At 39.4% G+C, this 27125-nt stretch overlaps 1 protein-coding gene and 1 long non-coding RNA gene across 9 annotated transcripts in view; one reads left to right on the top strand and one right to left on the bottom strand.

Annotated features, from left to right (window-relative positions):
- Positions 1–9007: 9007 nt before the first annotated feature.
- Positions 9008–27125, bottom strand: part of LOC138988210 (uncharacterized) — a 141868-nt gene continuing 123750 nt past the window's right edge. For all 8 annotated transcript variants that reach the window (XR_011464457.1, XR_011464460.1, XR_011464455.1 and 5 more), the window contains 2 exons: positions 13010–13082; positions 9008–12622 (listed from right to left, as the gene is read on the bottom strand). This is a non-coding gene — a long non-coding RNA (uncharacterized lncRNA). The remainder of the gene's footprint in view (positions 12623–13009; positions 13083–27125) is intronic.
- ENPEP (glutamyl aminopeptidase) overlaps positions 23658–27125 on the top strand; it is an 80134-nt gene continuing 76666 nt past the window's right edge. Inside the window, exon 1 of the mRNA XM_005896222.3 lies at positions 23658–24552. Coding sequence (XP_005896284.1) covers positions 23903–24552 — 650 coding nt within the window. The 5' untranslated portion in view covers positions 23658–23902. The remainder of the gene's footprint in view (positions 24553–27125) is intronic.

Below are 27125 nucleotides of genomic sequence, written 5' to 3'. Positions count from 1 at the left end.
AGACGGACCTTTGTAGGCAAAGTAATGTCTCTGCTTTTGAACATGCTATCCAGGTTGGTCATAACTTTCCTTCCAAGGAGTAAGCGTCTTTTAATTTCATGGCTGCAGTCACCATCTGTAGTGATTTTGGAGCCCAGAAAAATAAAGTCTGACACTTTTTCCACTGTTTCCTCATCTATTTCCCATGAAGTGATGGGACCAGATGCCATGATCTTTGTTTTCTGAATGTTGAGCTTTAAGCCAATTTTTTCAGTCTCTTCTTTCACTTTCATCAAGAGGCTTTTTAGTTCCTCTTCACTTTCTGCCATAAGGGTGGTGTCATCTGCATATCTGAGGTTATTGATATTTCACCTGGCAATCTTGATTCCAGCTTGTGCTTCTTCCAGCCCAGCGTGTCTCATGATGTACTCTGCATATAAGTTAAATAAGCAGGGTGACAATATACAGCCTTGATGTACTCCTTTTCCTATTTGGAAGCAGTGTGTTGTTCCATGTCCAGTTCTAACTGTTGCTTCCTGACCTGCATACAAATTTCTCAAGAGGCAGGTCAGATGGTCTGGTATTCCCATCTCTTGAAGAATTTCCCACAGTTTATTGTGATCCACACAGTCAAAGGCTTTGGCATAGTCAATAAAGCAGAAATAGATGTTTTTCTGGAACTCTCTTGCTTTTTCGATGATCCACTGGATGTTGTCAATTTGGTCTCTGGTTCCTCTGCCTTTTCTAAAACCAGCTTGAACAACTGAAGTTCACAGTTCACATATTGCTGAAGCCTGGCTTGGAGAATTTTGAGCATTACTTTACTAGCATGTGAGATGAGTGCAATTGTGTGGTAGTTTGAGCATTCTTTGGCATTGCCTTTCTTTGGGATTGGAATGAAAACTGCCCTTTTCCAGTCCTGTGGCCACTGCTGAGTTTTCCAAATTTGCTGGCATATTGAGTGCAGCACTTTCACAGCATCATCTTTCAGGATTTGAAATAGCTCAACTGGAATTCCATCACCTCCACTAGCTTTGTTCATAGTGATGCTTTCTAAGGCCCACTTGACTTCACATTCCAGGATGTCTGGATCTAGGTGAGTGATCACACCATCGTGATTATCTGGGTCATGAAGATCTTTTTTGTACAGTTTTAAACACAAGGTTTAGTGGAATCTAAAGGCAAAGTTTAAATTGGGCAGAATTTCCAAAAACTCTATTATAGGACTATTTGTTCCTTTTTATTGGGGTACTTTTTTCTAGAAACATTTTAGCAGATAAAAAGCTAAGAAATACACCTCAACTTTTCCCATGTGACTGGAGTGGTCAAGTTTCAATTTGGACCATAATAACAATTCCTCGGGAGCACTTTAAAGTATAGCACTCAAGCCCATGTTAAAAGGACACCAGAGTCTCTTCTGTACTAGGCTCTCCCTCCCTTGAGCTATCCTAGAATCCCTCAGAATGCTTCCTTGTTATGAAAGACCAGCCATGTTTGCCTTTGGCTTACAGACAGAACCATAACTGATTGTACTCTCTCTGACAACGATGAACTCCACAGAGGCTGTGAGAAGCTAAGTGCGCAGGATATGCTACACGGCTCCTGCCTGTGAATGCAGCTTAAACCTGTAGAGCTCAGGGAAATGCGCCATTCATTCATCACAGCCTGCGTTAGACATGTTATTGCTGCCTCCATGGTGATGGTTGCTGCAATCACCAGAGTGTTTCTTCAGGGACAAGATAGGATAGTTATCCGCACAGCCAAAAATGTTAGCGTTAAAATTGGTCTCAGCCTCAGTGTGACAGATTGTTCACTCAGCCCACCCCAAGTCCAAAGGCTCCCTATCTCTCACCCCTCCAAGGTGGATGGCTGATTCGGGAGTGGTTCTAGTGTCTGCCACTCTACAGACTCAAAACCGTAAATGCCCCCTCCCCCGCCTTGACTACACACTCAGAGCATGACTCAGCTCATCTATCTCCTACCACTCTCTTGGAAACTTTTTCCCCAGTAGCTTCCATGTCCTTCCTTCCAGTCAGAATACATGGATCCATCAGTTTTGGATAGTTTCTTTTACCATTCCTTCAAATTCACCAAGCATTTTCTTCTGCAGTGTCTAACTACTATTTATCCCATCTGGTGTATTTTTCACCTCAGACATTATAGTTTTTATCTTGAGGTTCAATTTGGCACTTTTTACTTTTCTCCATGTCTGCTTAACGTTTTGTACATACAATTGTAGTCATCGTTTTCATGTTTTTATCTGCTAATTCTAATATGTGTGTCAGCTCTGGTTTCAACTGATTTATTTTCCACCTATTTAGAGATTCTTATTTCCTGCTTCTTTGCATGCCTTGTAATCTTTGATTGGAGGTCAGACATTGTGAATTTTATCATGTTGAATGCTGGATATTTTTGTATTCCTATCAATATTCTTGAGCTTTATGCTAAGATACAGTTGAGATAGTAGGAAACACTTTCATCCTTTTGGGTCTTGGTTGGCTAATTTCCACTGTTGAGGCTAAACCCTCCTGAACAATCTATTTTCACCCTGGGCACATTGAGGTTTTATAGACTGGCTAGAACAGCCACTATACCCAGCCCTGTGTGAGTGCTCATATTGTTCCCTCTAATTCTTCTGGGAGATTTCCTTGCTCTGATACTTTCCTCACAGACATACACTAATGAGTACATGCTGCATGGTCAGGGGAACACACCGTATATTTCTGGATTTCCCTTCCTCTTTATTGCTCTTTCGAACTCTAGCTGACTTTGTCTCCCTGGGTTCTATTCAACTCAAAGAGCCTGCTAACTCCTCCTGGGTTCCTCCTATTTGCATTACAGTCTGGAAACTCTTTTAAAGCAGTAAGCTTGGGCAAAAGTAAAAGTCACCTATTTGTTTCCTGTCTCTCAAGGTAACTGTCTTATGTTGCCTGATGTTTGGGTCCTGGAAATCATATATGCCATACCTTATTTTCCTTTTCTTTGCAGTTTCAGGTGGAAGGATAAATTTGGTCCTTGTTATTTAATACCAGCTATAAATGAAAGTACACCCCAATTTTGAATATCAGACAGACTTCAATAATTTTCCACCTTGAGGGAAAGGATTTGAAGAAGTGGTACTATGAGAATGTCTAAACAAGAGATGTTTATAGATGGCAATCTTATTGAAAGAAGTTACATAAAGCTGTGTTTGCATAGCATATTACATAGTATGTAAATAATACACATTCTATCAAAAATGAGGGAGATTATGGGGAGGGGGCTGAGCCTGGTTGGTTTTGCCTTTGGGTTGGGGTCTCAGTCTCTTTTTTTAACCAAAATAGCTCTTGAGATTTTTATGCCAATCTGTCCTTAATCTCCACATCAGGTTCAAACACCAAAGCTGAAAAGTGTTTACCCACACATAATTAAAATTCTACCCACCTCTTCTCAACAGTTCAATAATGGGAAGGAGAATGCCTTGTAGAATATAAAAACATAGCAGGTCCTTCTGCTCTGGAACTTTGCACAGTCTGCCTGCTTACTTGTGGATCTGGCACGGAATACCAAAGGGAGCACACTGCGGGCTAACTCAGGAGTGGGATGAAGCTAGCAAGACACCATTCTGAAAATATGTAGTCATGTTTGTCAGATTTATTTCATTAACCATACTTCAAGTGGATACAAAGCAGGCAAGCACATGCCTACATGAAGCCTGGGTGACTCTCCAGGGCAGGGTTGCAGAGACAGTCAGAAAAGATAGAATATCCCACCTTAATGAATGAGGACACAATCATCTAGGAAACCCTTTCTCCTCACCTGAGTTCTTACAAAGGTTACTATCTAAAGCAGACAACGTTTTCAAGAACCTACACTTACCTACTTGGAAATAAACCCATCTTTTAATTTTTAATATAACTTCACAAAATGACAGTTTTATGTGCTTCAAGGAATATATATATATAAGTATCTGACAAGGGTTTCCCAGGTGGATCAGTTGTAAAGAATCCACTTGACAAGCAGGAGACATGAGTTTGATCCCTGAGTCAGGAAGGTCCCCTGGAGAAGGAAATGGCAACCCACTCCAGTATTCTTGCCAAGGAAATCCCAAGGACAGAGGAGGTTGGCGGGCTATAGTCCATGGGGTCACAAAAGAGTCAGACACAACTTAGCAACTAAACAACAACAACAATATCTCACAAGGAAGTGCCTGTGCTCTAGTAGGGAAGTAAGTCATGTTTTTATTAAAGAGTAGCACAAAGGAAGATGGAGCCCAAGTAAGGAACCCAAGTAAGACGGTAGGTGTTGCGAGAGGGCAGCAGAGGGCAGACACACTGAAACCATATCACAGAAAACTAGTCAATCTAATCACACGGACCACGGCCTTGTCTAACTCAATGAAACTAAGCCATGCCCATGGGGCCACCCAAGATGGGTGGGTCATGGTGGAGACGTCTGACAGAATGTGATCCACTGGAGAAGAGAATGGCAAACCACTTTAGTATTCTTGCCTTGAGAACCCCATGAACAGTATGAAAAGGCAAAATGATGGGATACTGAAAGAGGAACTCCCCAGGTCAGTAGGTGCCCCATATGCTACTGGAGATCAGTGGAGAAATAACTCCAGAAAGAATGAAGGGATGGAGCCAAAGCAAAAACAATACCCAACTGTGGATGTGACTGGTGATAGAAGCAAGGTCTGATGCTGTAAAGAGCAATATTGCATAGGAACCTGGAATGTTAGGTCCGTGAATCAAGGCAAATTGGAAGTGGTCAAACAGGAGATGGCAAGAGTGAACGTCGACATTCTAGGAATCAGCAAACTAAAATGGACTGGAATGGGTGAATTTAACTCAGATGACCATTATATCTACTACTGTGGGCAGGAATCCCTTAGGAGAAACAGAGTAGCCACATGGTCAACAAAAGAGTCCGAAATGCAGTACTTGGGTGCAATCTCAAAAATGACAGAATGATCTCTGTTCCTTTTCAGGGCAAACCATTCAATATCACAGTAATCCAAGTCTATACCCCAACCAGTAACGCTGAAGAAGCTGAAGTTGAACGGTTCTATGAAGACTGACAAGACCTTTTAGAACTAACACCCAAAAAAGATGTCCTTTTCATTATAGGGGACTGGAATGCAAAATTAGGAAGTCAAGAAACACCTGGGGTTACACGAAAATGTGGCCTTGGAATACAGAACGAAGCAGGGCAAAGGCTAATAGAGTTTTGCCAAGAGAACGCACTGGTCATAGCAAACACCCTCTTCCAACAACACAAGAGAAGACTCTACACATGGACATCACCAGATGGTCAACACTGAAATCAGACTGATTATATTCTTTGCAGCCAAAGATGGAGAAGCTCTATACAGTCAGCAAAAACAAGACTGGGAGCTGACTGTGGCTCAGACCATGAATTCCTTATTGCCAAATTCAGACTTAAATTGAAGAAAGTAGGGAAAACCACTAGACCATTCAGGTATGACCTAAATCAAATCCTTTATGATTATACAGTAGAAGTAAGAAATAGATTTAAGGGCCTAGATCTGATAGAGTGCCTGATAAATTATGGACGGATGTTCATGACATGTACTATGGGCATGCACTATGGATATTATACAGAAGACAGGGATCAAGATCATCCCCGTGGAAAAGAAATGCAAAAAAGCAAAATGGCTGTCTGGGGAGGCCTTACAAATAGCTGTGAAAAGAAGAGAAGTGAAAAGCAAAGGAGAAAAGGAAAGATATAAGCATCTGAATGCAGAGTTCCAAAGAATAGCAAGAAGAGATAAGAAAGCCTTCCTCAGCCATCAATGCAAAGAAATACAGGAAGACAACAGAATGGGAAAGACTAGAGATTTTTTCAAGAAAATTAGAGATACCAAGGGAACATTTCATGCAAAGATGGGCTCGATAAAGGACAGAAATGGTATGGACCTAACAGAAACAGAAGATATTAAGAAGAGATGGCAAGAATACAAAGAAGAACTGTACAAAAAAGATCTTCATGACCCAGATAATCATGATGGTGTGATCACTCACCTAGATCCAGACATCCTGGAATGTGAAGTCAAGTGGGCCTTAGAAAGCATCACTATGAACAAAGCTAGTGGAGGTGATGGAATTCCAGTTGAGCTATTTCAAATCCTGAAAGATGATGCTGTGAAAGTGCTGTACTCAATATGCCAGCAAATTTGGAAAATTCAGCAGTGGCTACAGGACTGGAAAAGGTCAGTTTTCATTCCAATCCCAAAGAAAGGCAATGCCAAAGAATGCTCAAACTACCGCACAATTGCACTCATCTCACACGCTAGTAAAGTAATGCTCAAAATTCTCCAAGCCAGGCTTCAGCAATATGTGAACCGTGAACTTCCTGATGTTTAAGCTGGTTTTAGAAAAGGCAGAGGAACCAGAGATCAAATTGCCAACATCCGCTGGATCATGGAAAAAGCAAGAGAGTTCCAGAAAAACATCTATTTCTGCTTTATTGACTATGCCAAAGCCTTTGACTGTGTGGATCACAATAAACTGTGGAAAATTCTGAAAGAGATGGGAATACCAGACCATCTGACCTGCCTCTTGAGAAATCTGTATGCAGGTCAAGAAGCAACAGTTAGAACTGGACATGGAACAACAAACTGGTTCCAAATAGGAAAAGGAGTACATTAAGGCTGTTTATTGTCACCCTGCTTATTTAACTTATATGCAGAGTACATCATGAGAAATGCTGGGCTGGAAGAAGCACAAGCTGGAATCAAGATTGCTGGAAGAAATATCAATAACCTCAGATATGCAGATGACACCACCCTTATGGCAAAAAGTGAAGAGGAACTAAAAAGCCTCTTGATGAAAGTGAAAGAGGAGAGTGAAAAAGTTGGCTTAAAGCTCAACATTCAGAAAATGAAGATCATGGCATCTGGTCCCATCACTTCATGGGAAATAGATGGGGAAACAGTGGAAACATTGTCAGACTCAATTTTGGGGGGCTCCAAAATCACTGCAGATGGTGATTGCAGCCATGAAATTAAAAGACACTTACTCCTTGGAAGGAAAGTTATGAGCAACCTTGATAACATATTCAAAAGCAGAGATGTTACTTTGCCAACAAAGGTCCGTCTAGTCAAGGCTATGGTTTTTCCTGTGGTCATGTATGGATGTGAGAGTTGGACTGTGAAGAAGGCTGAGCGCCGAAGAATTGATGCTTTTGAACTGTGGTGTTGGAGAAGACTCTTGAGAGTCCCTTGGACTGCAAGGAGATCCAACCAGTCCATTCTAATGGAGATCAATCCTGGGTGGTCTTCAGAAGGAATGATGCTAAAGCTGAAACTCCAATACTTTGGCCACCTCATGCAAAAAGTTGACTCATTGGAAAAGACTGATGCTGGGAGGGATTGGGGGCAGGAAGAAAAGGGGATGACAGAGAATGAGATGGCTGGATGGCATCATCGACTCAATGGACATAGGTTTGAGTGAATTCTGGGAATTGTTGATGGACAGGGAGGCCTGGCATGCTGCAATTCATGGGGTCACAGAGAGTCTGACACTACTGAGCAACTGAACTGAACTGAACTGAGCACAAAGGAAAGAAAGGCAAATAACAATATAAAGTGCCAACAGAATAAATTTCATGGGCATAAAACACATGGTAGAGAAAACAATCGTATTTACAAGTTCAAAGGGTTGTGTAACCACTAACTGGGTTGGTTTAAAAAGGTGTCATGGAAGAAGTGGGACTTTGTTGTGCTTGACAGGATTTCAGTGAACAGATTATGAATTCTTTCTTCTACAAGATTCATTATGACTCATTTTACTATAACTTTCATTTCACAGACTCACCTTCAAAGATAGAGGGAAGTTTCAAGAAAGGGAAGTGAAGTGAAGTTGCTCAGTTGTGTCTGACTCTTTGCGACCCCATGGACTGTAGCCTACCAGGCTCCTCGGTCCACGGGATTTTCCAGGCAAGAGCTCTGGAGTGGGTTGCCATTTCCTTCTCCAGGGTATCTTCCTGATCCAGAGATTGAACCTGGGTCTCCTGCATTGTAGGCAGACACTTTACTGTCTGAGCTACCATGCACCATCCACACATGCATCAAGAAAGGGAAATAATTGCAAATAATTATAACATTCAGCATTCCCCACAGTAGAAACTCTGAAACATTATATCCTAGAGAGAACCACATCCCTGCTTCTCCTGGGCTCTCCAGCAGTAGTGCTCCCACAAAAATAGCTTCTAAACTCTAACTTTACCAAGGTGGGGAGGGAAAGATATTGTTCATAAGGCAGGTACTCTGTCACTGAGTACCACATAATAGTGCAAAGAATTACCCATTATTTTGATCATTATCGATTCCGTGAACTAATGAGACAGTTGTTTTCAGTACTGCTTTGTATCTTCATGCAAGAACGGTAGCATCATGTTTCTGCTGTCTGTGGAAGCATCTTCCAGACTGGATGCTAGAAAACTGCTGAGTGTAGAACTGCTTGTCAGTGAAGCAGGGGAGTATGCTATTTATTCTTCCCTCCTGTCAGGTCACAGAAAAGTAATAGTGTTCTACATCTATCAGCAGAAGTGATAAACAGAGCTAGTCAAAGTTGAGACTCATAGGAGACAAATGAAGACAATTAAACCCATGAAGAAGGAAAATATAGTGCTGTGTACTCTTGTACAGCACACAGGTACATTGGGGCAAGTTAGAGGCACACACAAACAGGGAGGTGAAGCAGTGAAAGTGGGCATTACATTTAGAGCATGAACAGATGAGCCCTCCAGTTCATGGCCTGTAAGTGAAAGCAAAACACTCTCTTGGATCATGGGACTGTTTCCACACTTGGCTCGATTTCTATTCAAAATATAAAGTGTAATTTCAAAATATCTTGTATGATGTTCGGCATTTTATTTCATAAAATTGTAGTCACCATTATAATTACTCTTCAGATTGAAATTTCAGGAAATCCTCCTTATTTCATTTTCCATTTTCTACTTCTCACTTTTAATGTCAAATAGAATTTTTTTCTCAACTTGCTATGACTTTATAAAATAAATTTTCAAATACTATGAGCTCAGAAACAGAGGATTCAGACATTTTCAATTATAATGCCAAATCTTTGCTATTATTTCAATGCCAAATAGTTTAAAGTCATTTCCATATGAATAAGTACAGATAATTAAATCCAAGAATTCCACCTTTATTTTCCTTTTATAAATAATTATCAGTAAATAAAGTAACATTTCTATACTATTCACATCAGAAATGGAATTATATACATGCATTATAAATACATACGCAATACACAGGGTGTGTTCATCAGGTAGAAATGTGTGAAATGATGCATGCGAGAGTCAGTTAACTATGTAAATTAATACTGCTTAACTCATTGTGTATAACAGTCATGACTGTTGGAAAACACAATCTCAAAAGACAGATAAATAAAAAGCAACAAGGCATTATAATTGCTATTCCAAATTGAAGTAAAATCCTTTGTAATTATTGATTGCCTTCTATGTTCCAGGCACTGTAACAGAGACAAAGATTATTCAGGTCAGTTCAGTTGCTCAGTCGTGTCCGACTCTTTGCGACCCCATGAATCACAGCACGCTAGGCCTCCCTGTTCATCACCAACTCCCGGAGTTCACTCAGACTCATAAAAGATTATTAAATATTTAAAAGATTATTAACTATTCCAAAATAGTTAATCTTACAACTAATAAACTTTGAACTTCATTATATGTAGTAGAAAGAGTGTTGGACTGGGTGTCTACATGTGGATCTGCCTTCACTTGGCTCAGTGACCTTTGAAAAGTTACTTAGCCTCACCCTGGGTTTTAATATTCTTAAATATTTTAAAAAATATCTATATTTAAATGTTTAAAACTATAAACTAGATCATATCTAGTTTGATAAACTAGGTCACACCTAGTTTGATAAACTAGATCATAAAAACCATGATCACATCTAATTAGATATGATCTAAACTAGATCGTATCTAAATTGCATTGCAGCTCTAAATTCCCATGATTTTATAAAAGATAAATTTGTCTTTATTTTTCAATAAGTTATGGTTGAATAACATTTTAAGATGAATTAGAAAAATTGGTTAGGCTGTGATGCTAATGAAACCATGCTTGTGATTACCATAATTCCCATTTTGACCTAAGTTCTAAAAACAGATCATTCCAAGTCCTACTGACCAGCCTTGCAGAAAAATGCTCTGATTCAGGGGTAAGGCGTGGGTGTGACAGATAAGTGACAATCCAACTGAAAGCATGCACTGTGCTGAGGATAGCACCATGGTTTTATTTTCATAGACCAAAGAACAACAGTGAGACTCTCTGATTTAGGTTGATTTTCCATTACAGAAACTCACAGGAGTTTTCAGGAATTTGGTGAAAGCCAGAAGGTGAAAGCAGAATCAAGAAAATTGCCCTTCTAGTGGTGGCCTGAAAAGGCTCTGATGGTTCACGAATGGAGATAAAAAGAGACTGGAGGACCTGGGAGAAAGGACATTCTCTGCTCAAAGATGAAAGGTGTGTTCTTTCAGATCCTATAGCCGTTTTTAGGAGCAAAGAAGACACGGTACTGTGCATTCTGCTGCTGCTGCTAAGTCGCTTCAGTCGTGTCCGACTCTGTGCGACCCCATAGACGGCAGCCCACCAGGCTCCTCTGTCCCTGGGATTCTCCAGGCAAGAACACTGGAGTAGGTTGCCATTTCCTTCTCCAATGCACGAAAGTGAAAAGTGAAAGTGAAGTTGCTCAGTCCTGTCCGACTCTTCGTGACCCCATGGACTGGAGCCTTTCAGGCTCCTCCGTCCGTGGATTTTCCAGGCAAGAGTACTGGAGTGGGGTGCCATTGCCTTCTCCGGTATTGTGCATTATTCAAAGCCAATTTTTGTTTAAACAAGAGATATTTATTTTGTGCCTACTATGTGCCTGGCATAATTCTAGCAATGGGGATACAAGAAAAAGTTCCTACTCTGTGGAACTTACATTCTAGTTGGCGAGACAGACAATACTCATTAACGAAAAACTACGTAAAATAACCTCAGGGGGAGAGAAGGCTGTAAGAACTCTGATGTAGTGTACCGGGATAGACAGTGTCACAGGAGAAGGGGAAGGGCAGTAATAATGAAGTAAGGCAGTCGGTGAGGCCCCCTCAGAGGAGGAGGCATTTGAGATGAGACGTGAATGGCGAGAAGGAGGCAGTCTTGCAAAGGTGTTTGGGAGACCTATTTTAAGTAAGAAAAAAAGCCCAAAATGGGACTCTCGAGTGTTTAAGGAACAGAAAGAAAGTTCTTGTTTTTTCAGAGCCTATGGGATAAAATGAAAAGATATCTTGGAGGACTTGAAGGCCATAAAAAAGTATCTTAATGTTGTTTCAATTGCACTGAGAAGACATTAAAAGTTATAAGCAGGGAAGTAACATGATTTATCTTTTTAAAAGGTTACTATGGCTGTGGTGTAAACCATATTGTTTGGGAATAGAAAGAGAAAAGTAAAATTTATATAAAAATTCATAAAGCTTTTCTTTAAGAGAAAAATAAAATCCAGTTTTAAAATGTGCAATATTTGTTTCCTCTATGTGTGTCTGAATGTCAGTTGTCCTAATGAAGGCTTAAGAAGGCTTATTTGTTATTTGTCTGATCTGTAATCCATGTTGTAAAACACAACCTCCAAGGGAAAGAATGATGTTTAATAATGTCTGAACGACGGCTCCCAGATGGGCAGGATGGGTGAGATGTGGGAAAGAAGATTGGAAGGAAGTGGATGATCCACGGACTGGAAATCTCACCAATCAAAATTACAATTTATGGAAAAGTGCAAAAAGGGGACCCCACATAATAATTTAACTTATCCTAATGAACTAGAAATATGAAATGATGAGAGAAAATGGAGTTGTATTTTCTAGAGACAGTATAAACATCTTTTCTCAGTTTATTTAATTTAATGGATCAAGATTTCAAGGGATAGTACAGGGAAGTAACAGATACAAATAAACATCTAGATTTTTCCATGAAAGACTTGACCTAGTACAACACTCTGTATATGTGTGTTTTTCCCCTAAATACTAAATAACATATCTTCAGGAAAATACTCTACATAAAACAAGAATGATAACACAAAACTGCAAAAGAAATTTCCCATAATTTTATATATCACCAAAGAAAATCACTGTTTTTAACACTTTGATTTATGCTTTCCAATCTTTTTCTGTGTATATATATTTTACAACAGGAATTTCACATTGTATATATCATTTGTTATCTTGCTTTTATCATTTCATGTAAGGACACATATATTACATTTTGTGCATTTTCTTTTTTTTCTGTCACAAACCTATGTTAGATTCTGACTAAAACAGTTATATGTTGTATTCCAGCAAAATTGGTTAATGTTTTAGAGAGAAAATCTGGGAAAATGCTGTTTTATAAACAGCTTAATTTTAAATTTATGACTAAAAGAGGAAATTAGTTTCTCTTTCAACTTAAATTTTATGTAATTATCACTTAGCCACTCGTTCTACCTGTGTAATATCTTATATGAACTTGGCGCTGTGTAATGCTATGCGCATGGTGGGAAGGGGACTCTCCCAGTGTCCTGACAGGCCTGAGGACCAGATAAGCAAGCAGGTCTCATGTGTTGGTTCCTGTGGAACATTCGCACCTAAAAACAATATTATAAATAAGATTTGTCACTTAGGCTAGCTGCAAAGATAGTCCACGATGTACCTAAAAGACAAAATTATTCATGGAGAAGTCTGGACTAGCCCATAAATAGTACTAAATTCCTTCGACTAGATTTGGAGACAGCATGGGTTGTTAGTAGCAGCTGGGACCCATAATAACTAATTCATAGCATTTCTGGATGCATTAAAAAGACAGCAAATAAAAGACATATGGCACGAAGTATGTACCATGAACGCTAGTTCCTTTTCGTTCCATTTCCTTCTTCTTTCCTTCCACCTGAATGCAATTACCTTTACTTACACTTGTTTCTATGGTATTCTGAAGTGCCAATAAAATGACCTTTGGAAAATAGGAGCTGCTGTACCTCAGCCATCCCTAGAAGCAGAGCAGGATCCAGAGTAAATCACTCGAGTGTGCGTCCCGTTCATAGTACGCGTCTGTTCAGGAGAAATCAAGTTGAAGTAAATATTTAGAGCAGCAGTGATGGAAATAAGCATAAACTATGAGCATGTAGGTGAATAATTTTTATATGTGCATGAAGAAAGAAGGCACTTTGCCTTGGATATATCCTGAGGACTTAATAAAAATAATAGCAACTGTGGGTTTTTTTTGTTTTTTTTTTTCTACATATGACCTTCTTCTCCTTCTGAGTCACTGTGCCATACTAGCAACATTCAACCTAGGATGAGGGGAGGCCAGCAGAAGGCAGTCATGGCTAGCTGACCACCAAAGCTCCTCTCCTGAAGGCTTGAGTTGTTTCTGCTTGTCCCAGCCCCTTTAGTTTTTCAGGGAGTTATGTGACTGCTGCTAAGTTGCTTCAGTCGTGTCCGACTCTGTGCGACCCCATAGATGGCAGCCCACCAGGCTCCCCCGTCCCTAGGATTCTCCAGGCAAGAACACTGGAGTGGGTTGCCATTTCCTTCTCCAATGCATGAAAGTGAAAAGTGAAAATGAAGTTGCTCAGTCGTGTCCGACCCTTAGCAACCCCATGGACTGCAGCCCACCAGGCTCCTCCGTCCATGGGATTTTCCAGGCAAGAGTACTGGAGTGGGATGCCATTGCCTTCTCCGGTTATGTGACTAATTCTGGCCAATGGTTGTGAATGAAGGCGGTAGGTTAAGATAACTAAAAGTCCAATATGAGTTTCTCATGTTTTCTTCTCTTCCTACGGCCACCTTGGAGTCACATATTGAAGAGAGAAACAAAACAAGATGGAAGGAACCTAAATTCCTGACTTAGTGCTTAATGGAGTGCCATCCAGGGGAGTCACAAACAAAAATATCCACCTTGGATATAGCCTAAGTGAGAAATAAACAACACAGCAGATAGATGGGTACTGCTTGTTCGGGTAGTTGGACTGCGTTTACTAATACACAGCGTAAGTGGCCATTTGGGGATTGTACTAAAAATAAATGACAAATGAATGACATCAAGTGTGTTTACAGGAGGTAAAGAAGGATTGACCAATTTGGTCCATTTGGATCAGGGAATGTTTGTTTACTTGAGAAGAGAGGTAAGCTGGGTCCCGAGAATGACTCAAAGGAGAAGAGGCAGGAGCATCAGCACCAGCAAATGCATCATGACAGCCATGGGTACTGTGTGTTCGCAAAACAATCAATTGGCCAGTCTGGCTTGGGGGTAAATTTGAAAAAGGATTGTAAGATGTCAGGAACCTTCTGGAGTTAAGTGAACTGGGGCTTGGAATACCGTGCCATGAACTTGATCCTGTCAGTGAATGGGACACACTGAAGATTTTTGCATAGTGCGATGGCAACATGAGATGACTTTAGAAAGTTGTGAGGAGATAGGAAATAGGAGAGTCTGCTCCACCTTGGCCTACCCACCCCCCACCTTGCCCTGCACTCCCCCCAGAAAAAACACCCCAACAAAAACAAACCAGAAAACCAATAAAGATGTTGGGAGGATAGAGGCAGCAGATAGAACATAGTAAGAAGTACAAACTCTTTGCCCTTCTCAGATTTGTCCTGATCCTCTCCAGAGGACTTCCCTGGTGGTTCAGATGGTAAAGCGTCTGCTTACAATGAGGGAGACCGGGTTTAATCCCTAGGTCGGGAAGATCTCCTGGAGAAGGAAATGGCAACCCACTCCAGTATTCTTGCCTGGAAAATCCCACGGACGGAAGAGCCCGGTAGGCAACAGTCCGTGGGGTCGCAAAGAGTCGGACACGACTGAGCGACTACACTTCTTCTCCAGAGATAAGATCTATTGAGGCTGTGCTTGTGCCTCGCCAATGGCCGTTTCTCCTCTTATTTGCCAACAAATATCCTGAGTTTGCACCAGCAATGTGTGCTGCTGTAGAGATAAGTTGGTGTTGATTCGGGTCAGTAATTTCTACCACATTCCTCTCCGGCAGGTAAAGCTACAGAAGGGCCAAGTGAATCAGGACTCCTGCATGAAATTTTAGATGCAGACTGCTGAGGACTTCTGGGAAATTACTGTCTTCACTGATAAAAGAAAAAGAACTCTTAAGGGGAAAAAAAAGTTACTCTTCCTTCCTCCGTCCACTTCTTAACCTTGAAAATGATTTTCATAGCCAGAATTGTGACAACCAGCTTGGGACCACACAATAAAGGTTATGGAATGAATAGATAAGCACATATTAGTTTCCTGAAGACATTATTGAGCTTCCAAATCATGATGCTACTCTCTAACTCCAGACTTCTTGTTACTAGACAGCATCATGGTTCAGTCACTAAGTCGTATCTGACTCTTTTCGACCCCATGGACTGCAGCATGCCAGGCTTCTCTGTTCATGGGATTTTCCCAGCAAGAATACTGGAATAGTTGCCATGCCTTCCTCCAGGAGATCTTCCCAACCAGTGATTGAACCCATGTCTCCTGCACTGCAGGCAAGTTCTTTTCTGCTGATTCATGTGCAAAGTCCAACCCTTACAACATATGCATATAAAATATCTTAGCCACAAATGCAAAAGATAGCAGATAAACCAAGAATAAAACTCACTAGAACCCCTTTAAAAGCTAATGAAAATCAAGATATCAAAGGAAAGTATCTAAATGCAGAAGCTAAACAATTCACCAGATTACTATCAATGACAAAAGCAGAAATAAATGAGGCAAAGCATTCAGAAGATAGAAGGGAATCACTCCATCCACAAGATATAGTATTATTTTGTCTCGGATTTGGAACATCACTGACCAAAAAATGGATTTAGAATTAAAGCTTCCAAATCAAAAGCAAATATAAATTTTCCCAAGATGTAATTTAATAAATGATTCAGATAAATTCAGTGGGAGTTATAATGTTTATACAGAAACACATATATTCTATTCACTGAAGAAACTATTTATCAATCCTCTTAACAAATGTTCCATGGTGAAGGCAATTGGAAAATAAATGCATAAAAATCCTTTAAAGGGGGACTTCCCTGTGGTCCAGTGGGTAAGAATCCACCTTGTAATGCGGGGGATGTGTATTTCATCCCTGGTCGGGAAACTAGCATCCCTCATGTCATGGAGCCACAGCTAGAGAGTCTACAAAAAAAGATCCTGCGTGCTGCAACAAAGACCCGAAGCAGTCAAGTAAATATTTTAAAAATCCTTTAAAACCTTGAGTAAAATCTACATATGTCTTGAAGAATAAAAACAGACCTCTGAAGTGTATCTCTAGAAAATCACAAGTAGATGAGAGTATGTCATTGTCGAAAAAGCCAATATTCTCTCTTATTCCAACCTTATTCCTACTTGAGAAAAACTCTTCTGCTCTGAGACTGCTTTTGTGTTCTTATTTAGTGCTTTCCGTCAGTTGAAAATATCTGGCATGTTGTGGATCTCAACATATATTTGTTGAATGAATATCTAAAGACTGTTGTATTAATTTCCTGTGGCTGCTGTAACAAATCACCACAAGCTTAGTAGCTTAAAATAACAGAAATTCATTCTCTCACATTTTTGAAAGCCAGAAGTCCAAAATCAGTATCACTGGGCCAAAATCAAGGTGTCAGCAGGCTACCCCTCCTTCAGAAGCTATAGAGGAGAATCTGGTCCTTGCCTCTTACAACTTCTAGTAGCTACCAGGATTCTGCAGTTTGTGACTACATCATTACAATCTTTAAGACCAGGATCTTCAAATTTTCCTCTGCTCCATCTTCACATCACCTGTATGTCCATGGGAAAAACCTCTCTCTGCCTCCCTTTTATAAGAATATGTGAGATTACATTTAAAACCTATCCCAATATCAATAATCCCCAAATAATGCCCTCATCTCAAGATTCTTAATTTAATCATATCTACAAAAACTTAAAAAAAAAGTGCAAGCTAACATTCCTAGGTTCCAGGAATTAGGAATGTGGATATCTTTTAGGGGGACAATTTTTCAGCTTAATACAAAAGCATACTAATAAAGTAATAAATGAAAACAGAAGATATACCAAGAAAAGGGAGTCTAACAAAGAAATAACATGTTTGTTTATCACATGGATGACTGGGATCATCTTAGTGAAGTTAAAGGGGCTTCCCTTGTGGCTCAGTGGTAAAGAATCCACCTGCAGTGCAGGAGATGCAGAAGACACGGGTTTGATCCCCGGGTCGGGAAGATTCACTGGAGGAAGAAATGGAAACTCCTCCAGTATTCTGGCCTGCAGAACCCCATGGACAGAGGAGCCTCGTGGGGTCCCAAAGAATCAGACATGAGCACTCCTAATGCAGTTAAGATTTTTTACTTCTGAGGAAACAAAAATTAAAGACAACTTTGTTAAAATTAATGTAGTAATGAAGAAAATTTCAAACCAAACAGCCAGTGCTAATAAATGAAAATTGGAAAATCACATGCTCTTTCTCTGAAAGAAATGATTAATATTAAGATGAAGAGTTAATCTATGAAAATTTCTGTGGGGAACGTGATCCAAAATCATCATTACTAGTATAATTCACTTGGATTCCTTATGGAATACAAGAACATTATGTAAGATATTTTCTCTACATCAACATTATTTTTGCAGATTTCTGCAGATAGGAGAGAAAAGAGATAAGACATTGCCAAGAATTTTGATGCTACAAAAGGCTGAAAGGAAATGTTGAGTGAATTAAACATTTCAGGAAGTTTTAAAACTCAGAATATAGAGCTGTGGCCAGAATACTGGAGTGGGTTACCTTTCCCTTCTCCACGGGATCTTCCCAACCCAGGGACTAAACCCACATCTCCCACATTGCAGGTGGATCCTTTACCAACTGAGCTATCAGGGAAGCCCACAAAAGGCTGAAAGGAAATGTTGAGTGAATTAAACATTTCAGGAAGTTTTAAAACTCAGAATATAAAGCTATTTTTTAGTACACTGAGAAAATAGATAAGGATAATTTTGAAGTTATCAGAACAGAAATCTAAACTATATTATCACTATTATTCTTCTCCTGCTGTTTCTATGTCCTGCCACTGTCTCCCAATGCATTACTGTACCTTAGAGAACCGAATATAAAAGCAGTTTAAAATTATAAGAATAAAAGCATTAATAGAAATACAGAAAAAATAAAACTATAATAATAAAAATCATTTCATTTTATTTTCTTTGCTTTCATGAATATTTTCAAAACTTTCACATTCTAAGAACAAAGCAGGGGTTTAAACACATGTCTTGCTGCTGCTACTGCTGCTAAGTCACTTCAGTCATGTCCAACTCTGTGCGACCCCATAGACGGCAGCCCACCAGGCTCCCCAGTCCCTGGAATTCTCCAGGCAAGAACACTGGAGTGGGTTGCCATTTCCTTCTCCAGTGCAGGAAAGTGAAAAGTCAAAGTGAAGTCGCTCAGTCGTGTCAGACTCTAGTGACCCCATGGACTGCAGCCCACCAGGCTCCTCCACCCATGGGATTTTCCAGGCAAGAGTACTGGAGTGGGGTGCCATTGCCTTCTCAAACACATGCCTTAAAGAGTATTTATTCACAGTTCATGTCCACATTTTAAAGTTTATCCTTGAATTCCTTATCCAGTAGGTATTTGCTGAAAAGTAAATATTTATAGAGTTAGTATATATTTGTTGAATGACTGAAAGAAAAAAGTGACCCATAGATACTTTTTCAGAGGCAGGTAAAGTGCACCAATTTTCCCTAGGATAATCTAAATGAGAAACAGGAATGTGATTCTTGCTCAGAGCTTATGAAATCCTGGTGTCCATGGACTACGTGGGTGGAGAATACCATGAGAAGTCTGAGTGTCCAGAAAATCCTACAGAAGGATTCTCAAATCAGTTTGGAAACAAAAATAGAGAAGATATAAACATATTGTTTCATTGATTTTCATTTTTTATTGAATTATGTTTGAATATGTTTTGGAAATTTATTCTCCTCCTCAGTTTCTCTGAAAATTTTTCTTCTTCCTACTCTTCCTCACCTCCTGACCCACTTTCTCTTCTCTCTTCCTTGTCTTCCCTACTGTGTATTTTTTCTTATTGTGCTAGTCATTGGACAAATTCATCATTACCAACCAACAAAAGTTAGATGGTCTCATGAACACTTTCTGCCTGACATATGCAGTTATTTTCAGCTCATGGAAAAAGTTAGCTGAGATCACTTAGTCTTAAAACTAGTTGAGGAGTGGAATGGAGAGAAGGGTGGGTGGAGGGGTGTTCAAGTGTGAGGGATATGGGTAAGAAAAAAAAATGGAGAGAAAGGAAAAAAAAACCCAATTGAACCTTTTAAAACAGTTCCTAAAGCTGAACAAAAGATGGTGTTCCTGAGGAGAATAAAATATAATTGACTAGGATCACAACAAACGTTACCAATATGGATTTAGAATGCATGGTTGGTGAAGTCAAATGGAATGGCACTCCCCCTTTTAAATTCCAGCTAAACCTTTAAAGTTTAGAAATACTTGGATTGACCATGAGGTTTATAGAATTGACATGGTTGATTATAGAGATGCTGTGGCAAGATGGAAGATGGAAAAAAACTGGTTCTGATTCTCCCTGCTCCCTATATAATATAGCCCAATTCACAGATTCTGCTTCTTCCACCCAGTATGATTCTATCTTGACATTTTTGTTTATTGTTTTCCTGAACCATTCAGCTTTCATTGACAAACAGGAGAGTCAGTCAAACAACCACACCATAGTGTAAATTGCTGACAGTATTTCTGGAGATGCTCCTAGTTCTTAGGTGAGCTGTTAGCACTCAAGATACACAGAAAACCCAGTAGCCTCTGGGGTATGTGTATTTTCTGAGATCTAACAGAAGAGCTTTAAACTGGAGCTCCAAGTGAAAAGGGAGAGTACACATTGTGTATTCAGTATTATGGATTTCCCCAGTGGCTAAGATGGTAAAGAATCCGCCTGCAATGCAGGAGACCTGGGTTTGATCCCTGGGTTGGGCAGATCCCCTGGAGAAGGGAATGGCTACCCACTCCAGTATTCTTGCCTGGAGAATTCCATGGGCAGAGGAGCCTGGTGGGCTATAGACCATGGAGTCATGAAGAGGTGGACATGACTGAACAACTAAGCATGATTCAGTATTGAGACTCTTGCATCAATCTACCTGCTGTGGGAAGGAATTAGCCAAGAAGTTGCTCATCTTCTCAAGGTCAGGAATGTTTTTCAAGCCCTCCCCTCCAAGGAATTCCCTTACAGTCATTCTTGGAATTTGAACTGAGTTTATCTCAACATTTCTGCTATGTTATACCCACTGACCTTTCCCATTCTGTATTCTTGGAGTCTTTTTCCTCATTTTTTATTTATCCATTCATTTGTTTATTCAACAAGCAATCAATGAACATTTATTGAGGTCATATTTGGAAGATTGGATTTGTACTTGGGATACAAGCTGATAACACCCATTGTCAAAAGCTATAGAGGAGGGATAGTGTGATCTAGGGTCAACAATGAACAGCTGTGCATTCATTCACTCCACTGGCTTGAACCTAAATGGAAACTGACTAGAGGTAGCCTTTTCAAATTAATTATATGTAATGAAGACTCTGACACAACATTAGTCAATATAAATTGTTTAATCTAGGTGAGTGCCGATGATGGTTTGTTGATCTTATTGCAGGAGTAGATTCTCTCTGTCCTGCTAGTGGCTACCTTGACCTTCACTGTGGATTGGATCTGGAACAAGGGCTTTCAAGATCAAGAGTCTCCTGCCACAGACTCCACATCCCAGGGTCAGGGAGAGGAAGGTCAGCAGGCACTGCTGCAGCAAAGTGCAGCGTTACTAATTATGAAAGCTGGGGCTTTATATTTGGTAAACCCTAGTGTGTTGACCCTAAATGTGTTTAGTGCACTTGTTGGCTCTGCTACTTCAATTTGCCTGGCTGGACACTTTATCTCGATCACATCAGGCACATCAGGCACCCCTAATATGCTGATGTGGGTAAGATGTGGAGCCCTTCAGTGGGTGTAGGCAGCTCTTTTAGGCTGGTACTAGTAAGATGTTGTGGCCAGAACTGGGCCTTAGACTAAAAGTTTATGGATGTATGCAGACACACTATGTGGATTTAAGTTATTTTATTTCTTCTAACCAAAAAAAATGCATTTAAATAATGAATTCCTTATGGTGGAATTTCAGGCAAAGTAGGAGAAATGTTGGGTGTTTGTGTGCTGTCTTTTCCTACTCTGTGACCCCATGGACTTGTAGCCCACCAGGTTCCTCTGTCCATGGGATTTATGAGGCAAGAATACTGGAGTGGGTTGCCATTTCCTTCTTCAGGGGATCTTCCTGATCCAGGGATCAAACCCACATCTCCTGTGGCTCCTGCACTGGCTGGCAGATTCTTTACCACTGAGCCACCAGGGAACCCCGAGATACTTGATTTCAGGTGGTCATTCTCAATTCCCCTGAAGTGTACCTTATTTCAAAAGTCTATTATCTTCTTTGTTCAGCTGAGCCCAAATAAGATGGAGATAAGATTGCTATCTTTCTAGACAAGATTAAGAGTTTTAGCTGAGTTTAAGAGTTTAGCTGAGATTTTTTTTTAAATGCTTCCAGTTTAATATAATTTTATGTACATCCTTCCAACTGTTTTTCCTTATTTTCAGTCATTATGCTGAGATAAATTTATTCTACATCTTCCTTTTAATTTATGGAGAACACATCAAAATGTTTCTGAAACATTTAGTGAAACATCAGATGATCTTTCTGATTAAAAAAAGGGATTTTTTTTTAAGCCTAAAATTCAGGAAGTTGACTTACCAAAGCTAAACAGACTATAATTTTAAAAGTTTAGGACTGCTTCAGAATGTGAAATAAATAACAAGATGTCCCTATAATTTAGAAAAATATACCTTCTCCTCTTTCTTTTACTACTATTTTTATGAAAACAATAGAAATGTACAGAGCAAAATGGACCCTTTCATTCTTAAAATCTTCTTTTTCCGTGTGTTTATAATTTGGAATCGTTTAAGGTAGCATTTCTCAGAGTGTGGAACATAAGACCCTCAGAGTGTGTTCAAGGAACACAAGACCTTCAAGACTGCCCCAAAGGTACCTCACCAAACAAAGCTTTCTCGTTAACTAAAGGAAATCACTCAATAGTGTATGCTGTCTGGGAGACTCATCGTGTGATGGTAATGCAAACTGGAGGCCCTGTAAGAATGGAAGGTAATGAAAGAATGTTCTTAACTTTATCTTCCCCAGCATTGCCTGCTTTGCAAGTATATCTGCTACTATCCATGGATTGCATGTTGGGAAATACTGACCAAGTTTTTCATAGTTATTTACCACTCTTATTTCCTCTTCAGAAAAGAGAGGCAGTATAATTAGTTATTTGGATTTTAGACTCATACAGCCTGAGTTCTAACTCCAATTCTGTGACCTTGAGCAAATGACTTAATCTCTTTGAATGTCAGTCTTTCTGTCTCTAAAATGGGCATCATAATAGTACCAATCTTATGGAGTTGTTGGTAAGACAGATCTTCTTTAAAGTACCTAATACACTGCCTGGCATGTAGAAAGCTCTCAAAGTTTTATATTTATGATTGTACTGTTACTATTAGAGAAGGCTTGGGTGTATATACATCTTAGGTACTCACAACAATGGGAGTCAATTATTGTGATTTCCATCATCTTGACCTTTTTGTATATAAGCAATAGGTTTGGGCAGATAATAGATCTTTCTAAAAGGCCAAGTTTTGCATCTGGAATCTGCTCCAAATGTCATGTACCATAGATAGGAGATAGTGAAGTCGCTCAGTCATGTCGGACTCTCTGTGACCCTATGGACAGTAGCCAACCAGGCTCCATCCATGTGATTTTTCAGGCAAGAGTACTGGAGTGGGTTGCCATTTCCCTCTCCAGGGGATCTTCCCGACCGAGGGATCGAACCCGGGTCTCCCGCATTGTAGGCAGAGGCTTTACCGTCTGAGCCACTAGGGAAGTCATCTACCATATTTAAAGAATTCAATGTCACTGAGACCAGACTATCTGTTTAACATAGTTTAGTTATCTAAGCTAACAAGTTTACCTTCCTTTTCCTTCTGTCCTTTCAACCGATTCCCTTTCTCTTTCTTTTTATGCATTTCAGCTCCAGTATTGCCTTGATTAATCTTATGTTTCCTTCTCTCTTTTATCCAGCATCAACTGATTTATGGTGACCTGGCCATGTTTTGTTAATCCACCAATTCAACAAATATTTACTGAGTACTTACATGGTCCCTGAATTTATGTATCATACTGAGCACCGAATTCCAGTGGCAAAAGGCAGAATCTGAATGCTTACATGAGGGAAAAAAAATAAATGAAAAGAAAACATAGCTTCTTTAGCAAGTTACCTGAAAAATAGCTGAAATTCAAGAAGCCTTTTGATTAGGAGTGAGAGATTGTGCACACAATAGACTCAGTGGCAAAGGTTGAATTTTTCTATCACAAGCACACCTCTTTCCCAAATGCTCTCTCCCTGAAAGCTGCTGACAGAGCTTTGGCAAAAGATCATCCTCCCCTTGGCTGATAAGCTAAGCCCTGTTTTATATTTAACTCACTCCGGTGCAGGAGGGGTGGGGTGAGGGATGCGTTGTTTATAAGAGGAGCCGTGACAATATTTTCGTCAGTCTTCTTCCTCCCGCTCAGCCCCTCTTCTGGAGTCCTTACTCCACCCCCTTGTTTCCACATTCATCCTGGAGTGGCTAGTGGGAACGTGAAGGGAGAGGAAAAGACGCAAGAAGCCACAGAGAGGTTTGCGAAAGGCGAAAGCAGGCTGCCAAGCCAGGCAATTACTTCCAACTGGAAAAGGACTGCTGACGTTAGTTAGTTAAATTTAACATCCTTCCATGTGTAACATTTGACTTTGGAAACAAAAATGATCTTGGAGGAGAGATCATCTTGGGAAGGCTCTAAGAGATACTGCATTAAGACGAAACATGTGGCCATTATCTGCGCAGTGGTGGTGGCTGTCGGATTAATAGTAGGACTTTCTGTGGGTCTGACCAGATCATGTGACTCTACAGAGGGCATGACCCAGGGCACGACCCAGGGCACGACCCAGGCTCCTTCCCACCTGCCTCCCGTTACCAGCCCTCCAGAGGACCAGGGGGTCTGCCCTGCCAGTGAGGATGAAAGCGGAGGCTGGAAAGACTTCAGGCTGCCGGACTTCATCAAACCAGTGCACTACAACCTGGAGGTGAAGCCGCTGATGGAGGAGGACACGTACACGGGCAGCGTGGACATCTCCATCAACGTGAGCTCATCCACCCGGTACCTGTGGCTACATCTCCGGGAGACGAGGATCACCAAGCTCCCGGTGCTGAGGAGGCCGTCTGGGGAGCAGGTTCAAGTCAGGCAGTGCTTCGAATACAAGAAGCAGGAGTATGTGGTGGTGGAAGCAGAAGAAGAGCTTGAGCCCAACACTGGCGAGGGTCCCTACCACCTGATCCTGGAGTTCGCCGGCTGGCTGAACGGCTCGCTCGTGGGATTTTACAGAACGACATACGTGGAGAAAGGACAAACCAAGTAAACAAAAATTTTTTTGCTTTGTTCTTCCAAAGCTTTTATCTTTGCTTTCCGTTTCTCTTCCTTTCCTTTTCTCTTTTCACCTTTCAATTATTTTCATGGTCTGATCTTTATCTAAACCTGACTTCATTTCTGCCTGTTCCTCTGGGAAGCAAAAACTCTTGCCCTGTTGTATTTTCAAAGCCTATCACAAAATTTGAAACTATTGAATGAGCTGCACGGAGTCCAAAAAATCAGTGTAAGTCCTTCTTTTCATCAGGAAAAATCATAATATACTGCATTTTATCCTTAATATTTATATAAACTACCTGAACCTTTAAAAATATGTTTTTGGTAACTTTCACTGGTGATATTTGTGGGTTATATGGCAATGATTTTAAGCTGAACTTTTAAAATGATATCATACTAAATTTAAGTGAAAATCACTAAATATCAATTATAATTTTTTGTTTTATTGGAGACTAAACATTGAAAAAGAGTATATAAAATTCATGTAACTGTCTTTGTGTTTTCACTTAAGAAAGGAACAGCTGTGTCTTTTTTATCTCAAATGGCCAGAACTATGTTTTACTCAATAAATACTCATTGAGTCCATGCATCAGTAGCAGCACATGGATAAATCTTTGGGCTTATTATCTATCATGCAGTATGCAGTAGTTATGCTCAGTCTTTTGTGACAAAAAAGATATATCAAGCAATTAAAGACATAAAAATATCCCCACACAAAGAGCCCTCCAAGTACACCTGTATATATATATTTGCATTCCCTGAGACAAATAGTTACTTGTCTTTCGTTTAGTCAGAGGCCATTACTTAGAGCTATGTCAAAGACATAAACTCTCTCAATGAATTAAAAAAACTTCACCCTGTGGGTATGGTTCTTGCATCAGAAGAGGAAGGTTACACCTGAGGCACCACTGAACTTGAAACTGTTTTGACTTTTACCTACTTAGATTCTGAACAAGTGAAGAATGGAGAAACCTTAAAATTTGGCAACTCAAACTAAAGTTGGCAACTAAAAACGTACAAGCAAACCTTTGACACTCAATCAAACTTGGTATATACAATAAAAAGTATTTATATTCTAAAAAAAAAAAAAAAGAAACCTTATGTCACTGTTTAGAGAAAGTTTAAGGCCAGCCCTCTGAATATCCCTATTTGTTTGAAGCATTTTATAGAGCAAAGCAAATCTTTAGGTCAAAATGCTACCTGCTGTTTATCAGAAAGACCAAGGGATTACAATAAAATATTTCAACATTCTTATTGTGTGGTATAGTATTAAACTGAGTAGACTAGAAATGATAGTTTGAAAAAATATTTGGAGGGATCATGTTTATATAGATAGCATATATTAATATTACTAGCAATAAAACAATTCTATACACTATAGAATAAAGTTTATTATTTACATATTTTTCTGTTTATAAAAATTACAAATGTTGAAAGCATAGAAATTATAAAAAGGGAAATCAAAAGAACGTATAAATAATTTCACCATCCATTGGTAAGCCCTGTTAACATGCTAATGGATATTCTAATTTTTTTAGGTAATCAAAATTGTAATTAAATTATCTCTACTTATCTCTCTATCCATATGCCTTTTAACTGAATATATTGTAAGCATTTCCATTTATTAAATATTTTCAAGAATCTGATTTTAAAGACTGAGCAATATTCCATTGCATGAATGCATTGTTATTTTTTAAAACCAATTCACTAATGCTAGACATTTGAGTAGATTCCAGTATTTTATTACAGAAAGAACAAAGCTCTAAGTACATCTGTAAGTGTACTTACAGTGTATTTCCTTATATTAGGATGTAGTCTGAAAAATAAAATTGCTGGGTCAAAGTATAAATATGTCAAGAAACTTGTAACATTTATTTTGGTTAGTTATTTCATAAAATATATTAATGAGACATTCACTACAGAAAACTCGAGAAGCAAAAAAATTATAAGAAAAAAAATCCATCTATAACCCCATCACTCAAGTACAGTAATTGTTAGTATTTAGGCAGATAGTTTTCTAGTCATTTTTTTCTGGACACATACATAGCATTATTATGCTTTATATAGTGTTGTATAACATGTTTTTACAATATATCAACACTTTACCATGTTATTTGGTGTTTTTCTGCAAATGACTTAACGGATACATGATAGTCCATGATATGAATATAATGTAATTTATTCAACTTTCCCATTAGATTTGGGTGCTTAAATTGCTCCCACTTTTTTACCTATAAACACCTATAAAATGTAGTAAACAGCCTTTTAAAAAACTAGGAATAATATTTTCTCATATTTCTACAGGAAAATTCTTAGGAAATTGGCTCAAAATATGTATGAGCATATGCATGTGTGTATATACACACATCTACACACATATAACACATGTGCATGTACTTATGTATATGTATGTATCTCCAAACTGACTTTCACAAATATGTTCCAAATTACATTTTCACAAACAATAAAGTACCTATTTCTCTAACAATAAAATGATTTAAGTGTTTGCAATTTGGTAGAGGAAAAGGAATATCTAAAGATATATCTACCTTTAAAGAATATCT

Source organism: Bos mutus, chromosome 6, assembly GCF_027580195.1.
Source record: "Bos mutus isolate GX-2022 chromosome 6, NWIPB_WYAK_1.1, whole genome shotgun sequence".
In the NCBI taxonomy this organism is placed as follows: Eukaryota; Metazoa; Chordata; class Mammalia; order Artiodactyla; family Bovidae; genus Bos; species Bos mutus.
Note: the sequence above shows the minus strand (reverse complement) of the source record. Positions and strands in the feature narration are given on the sequence as shown.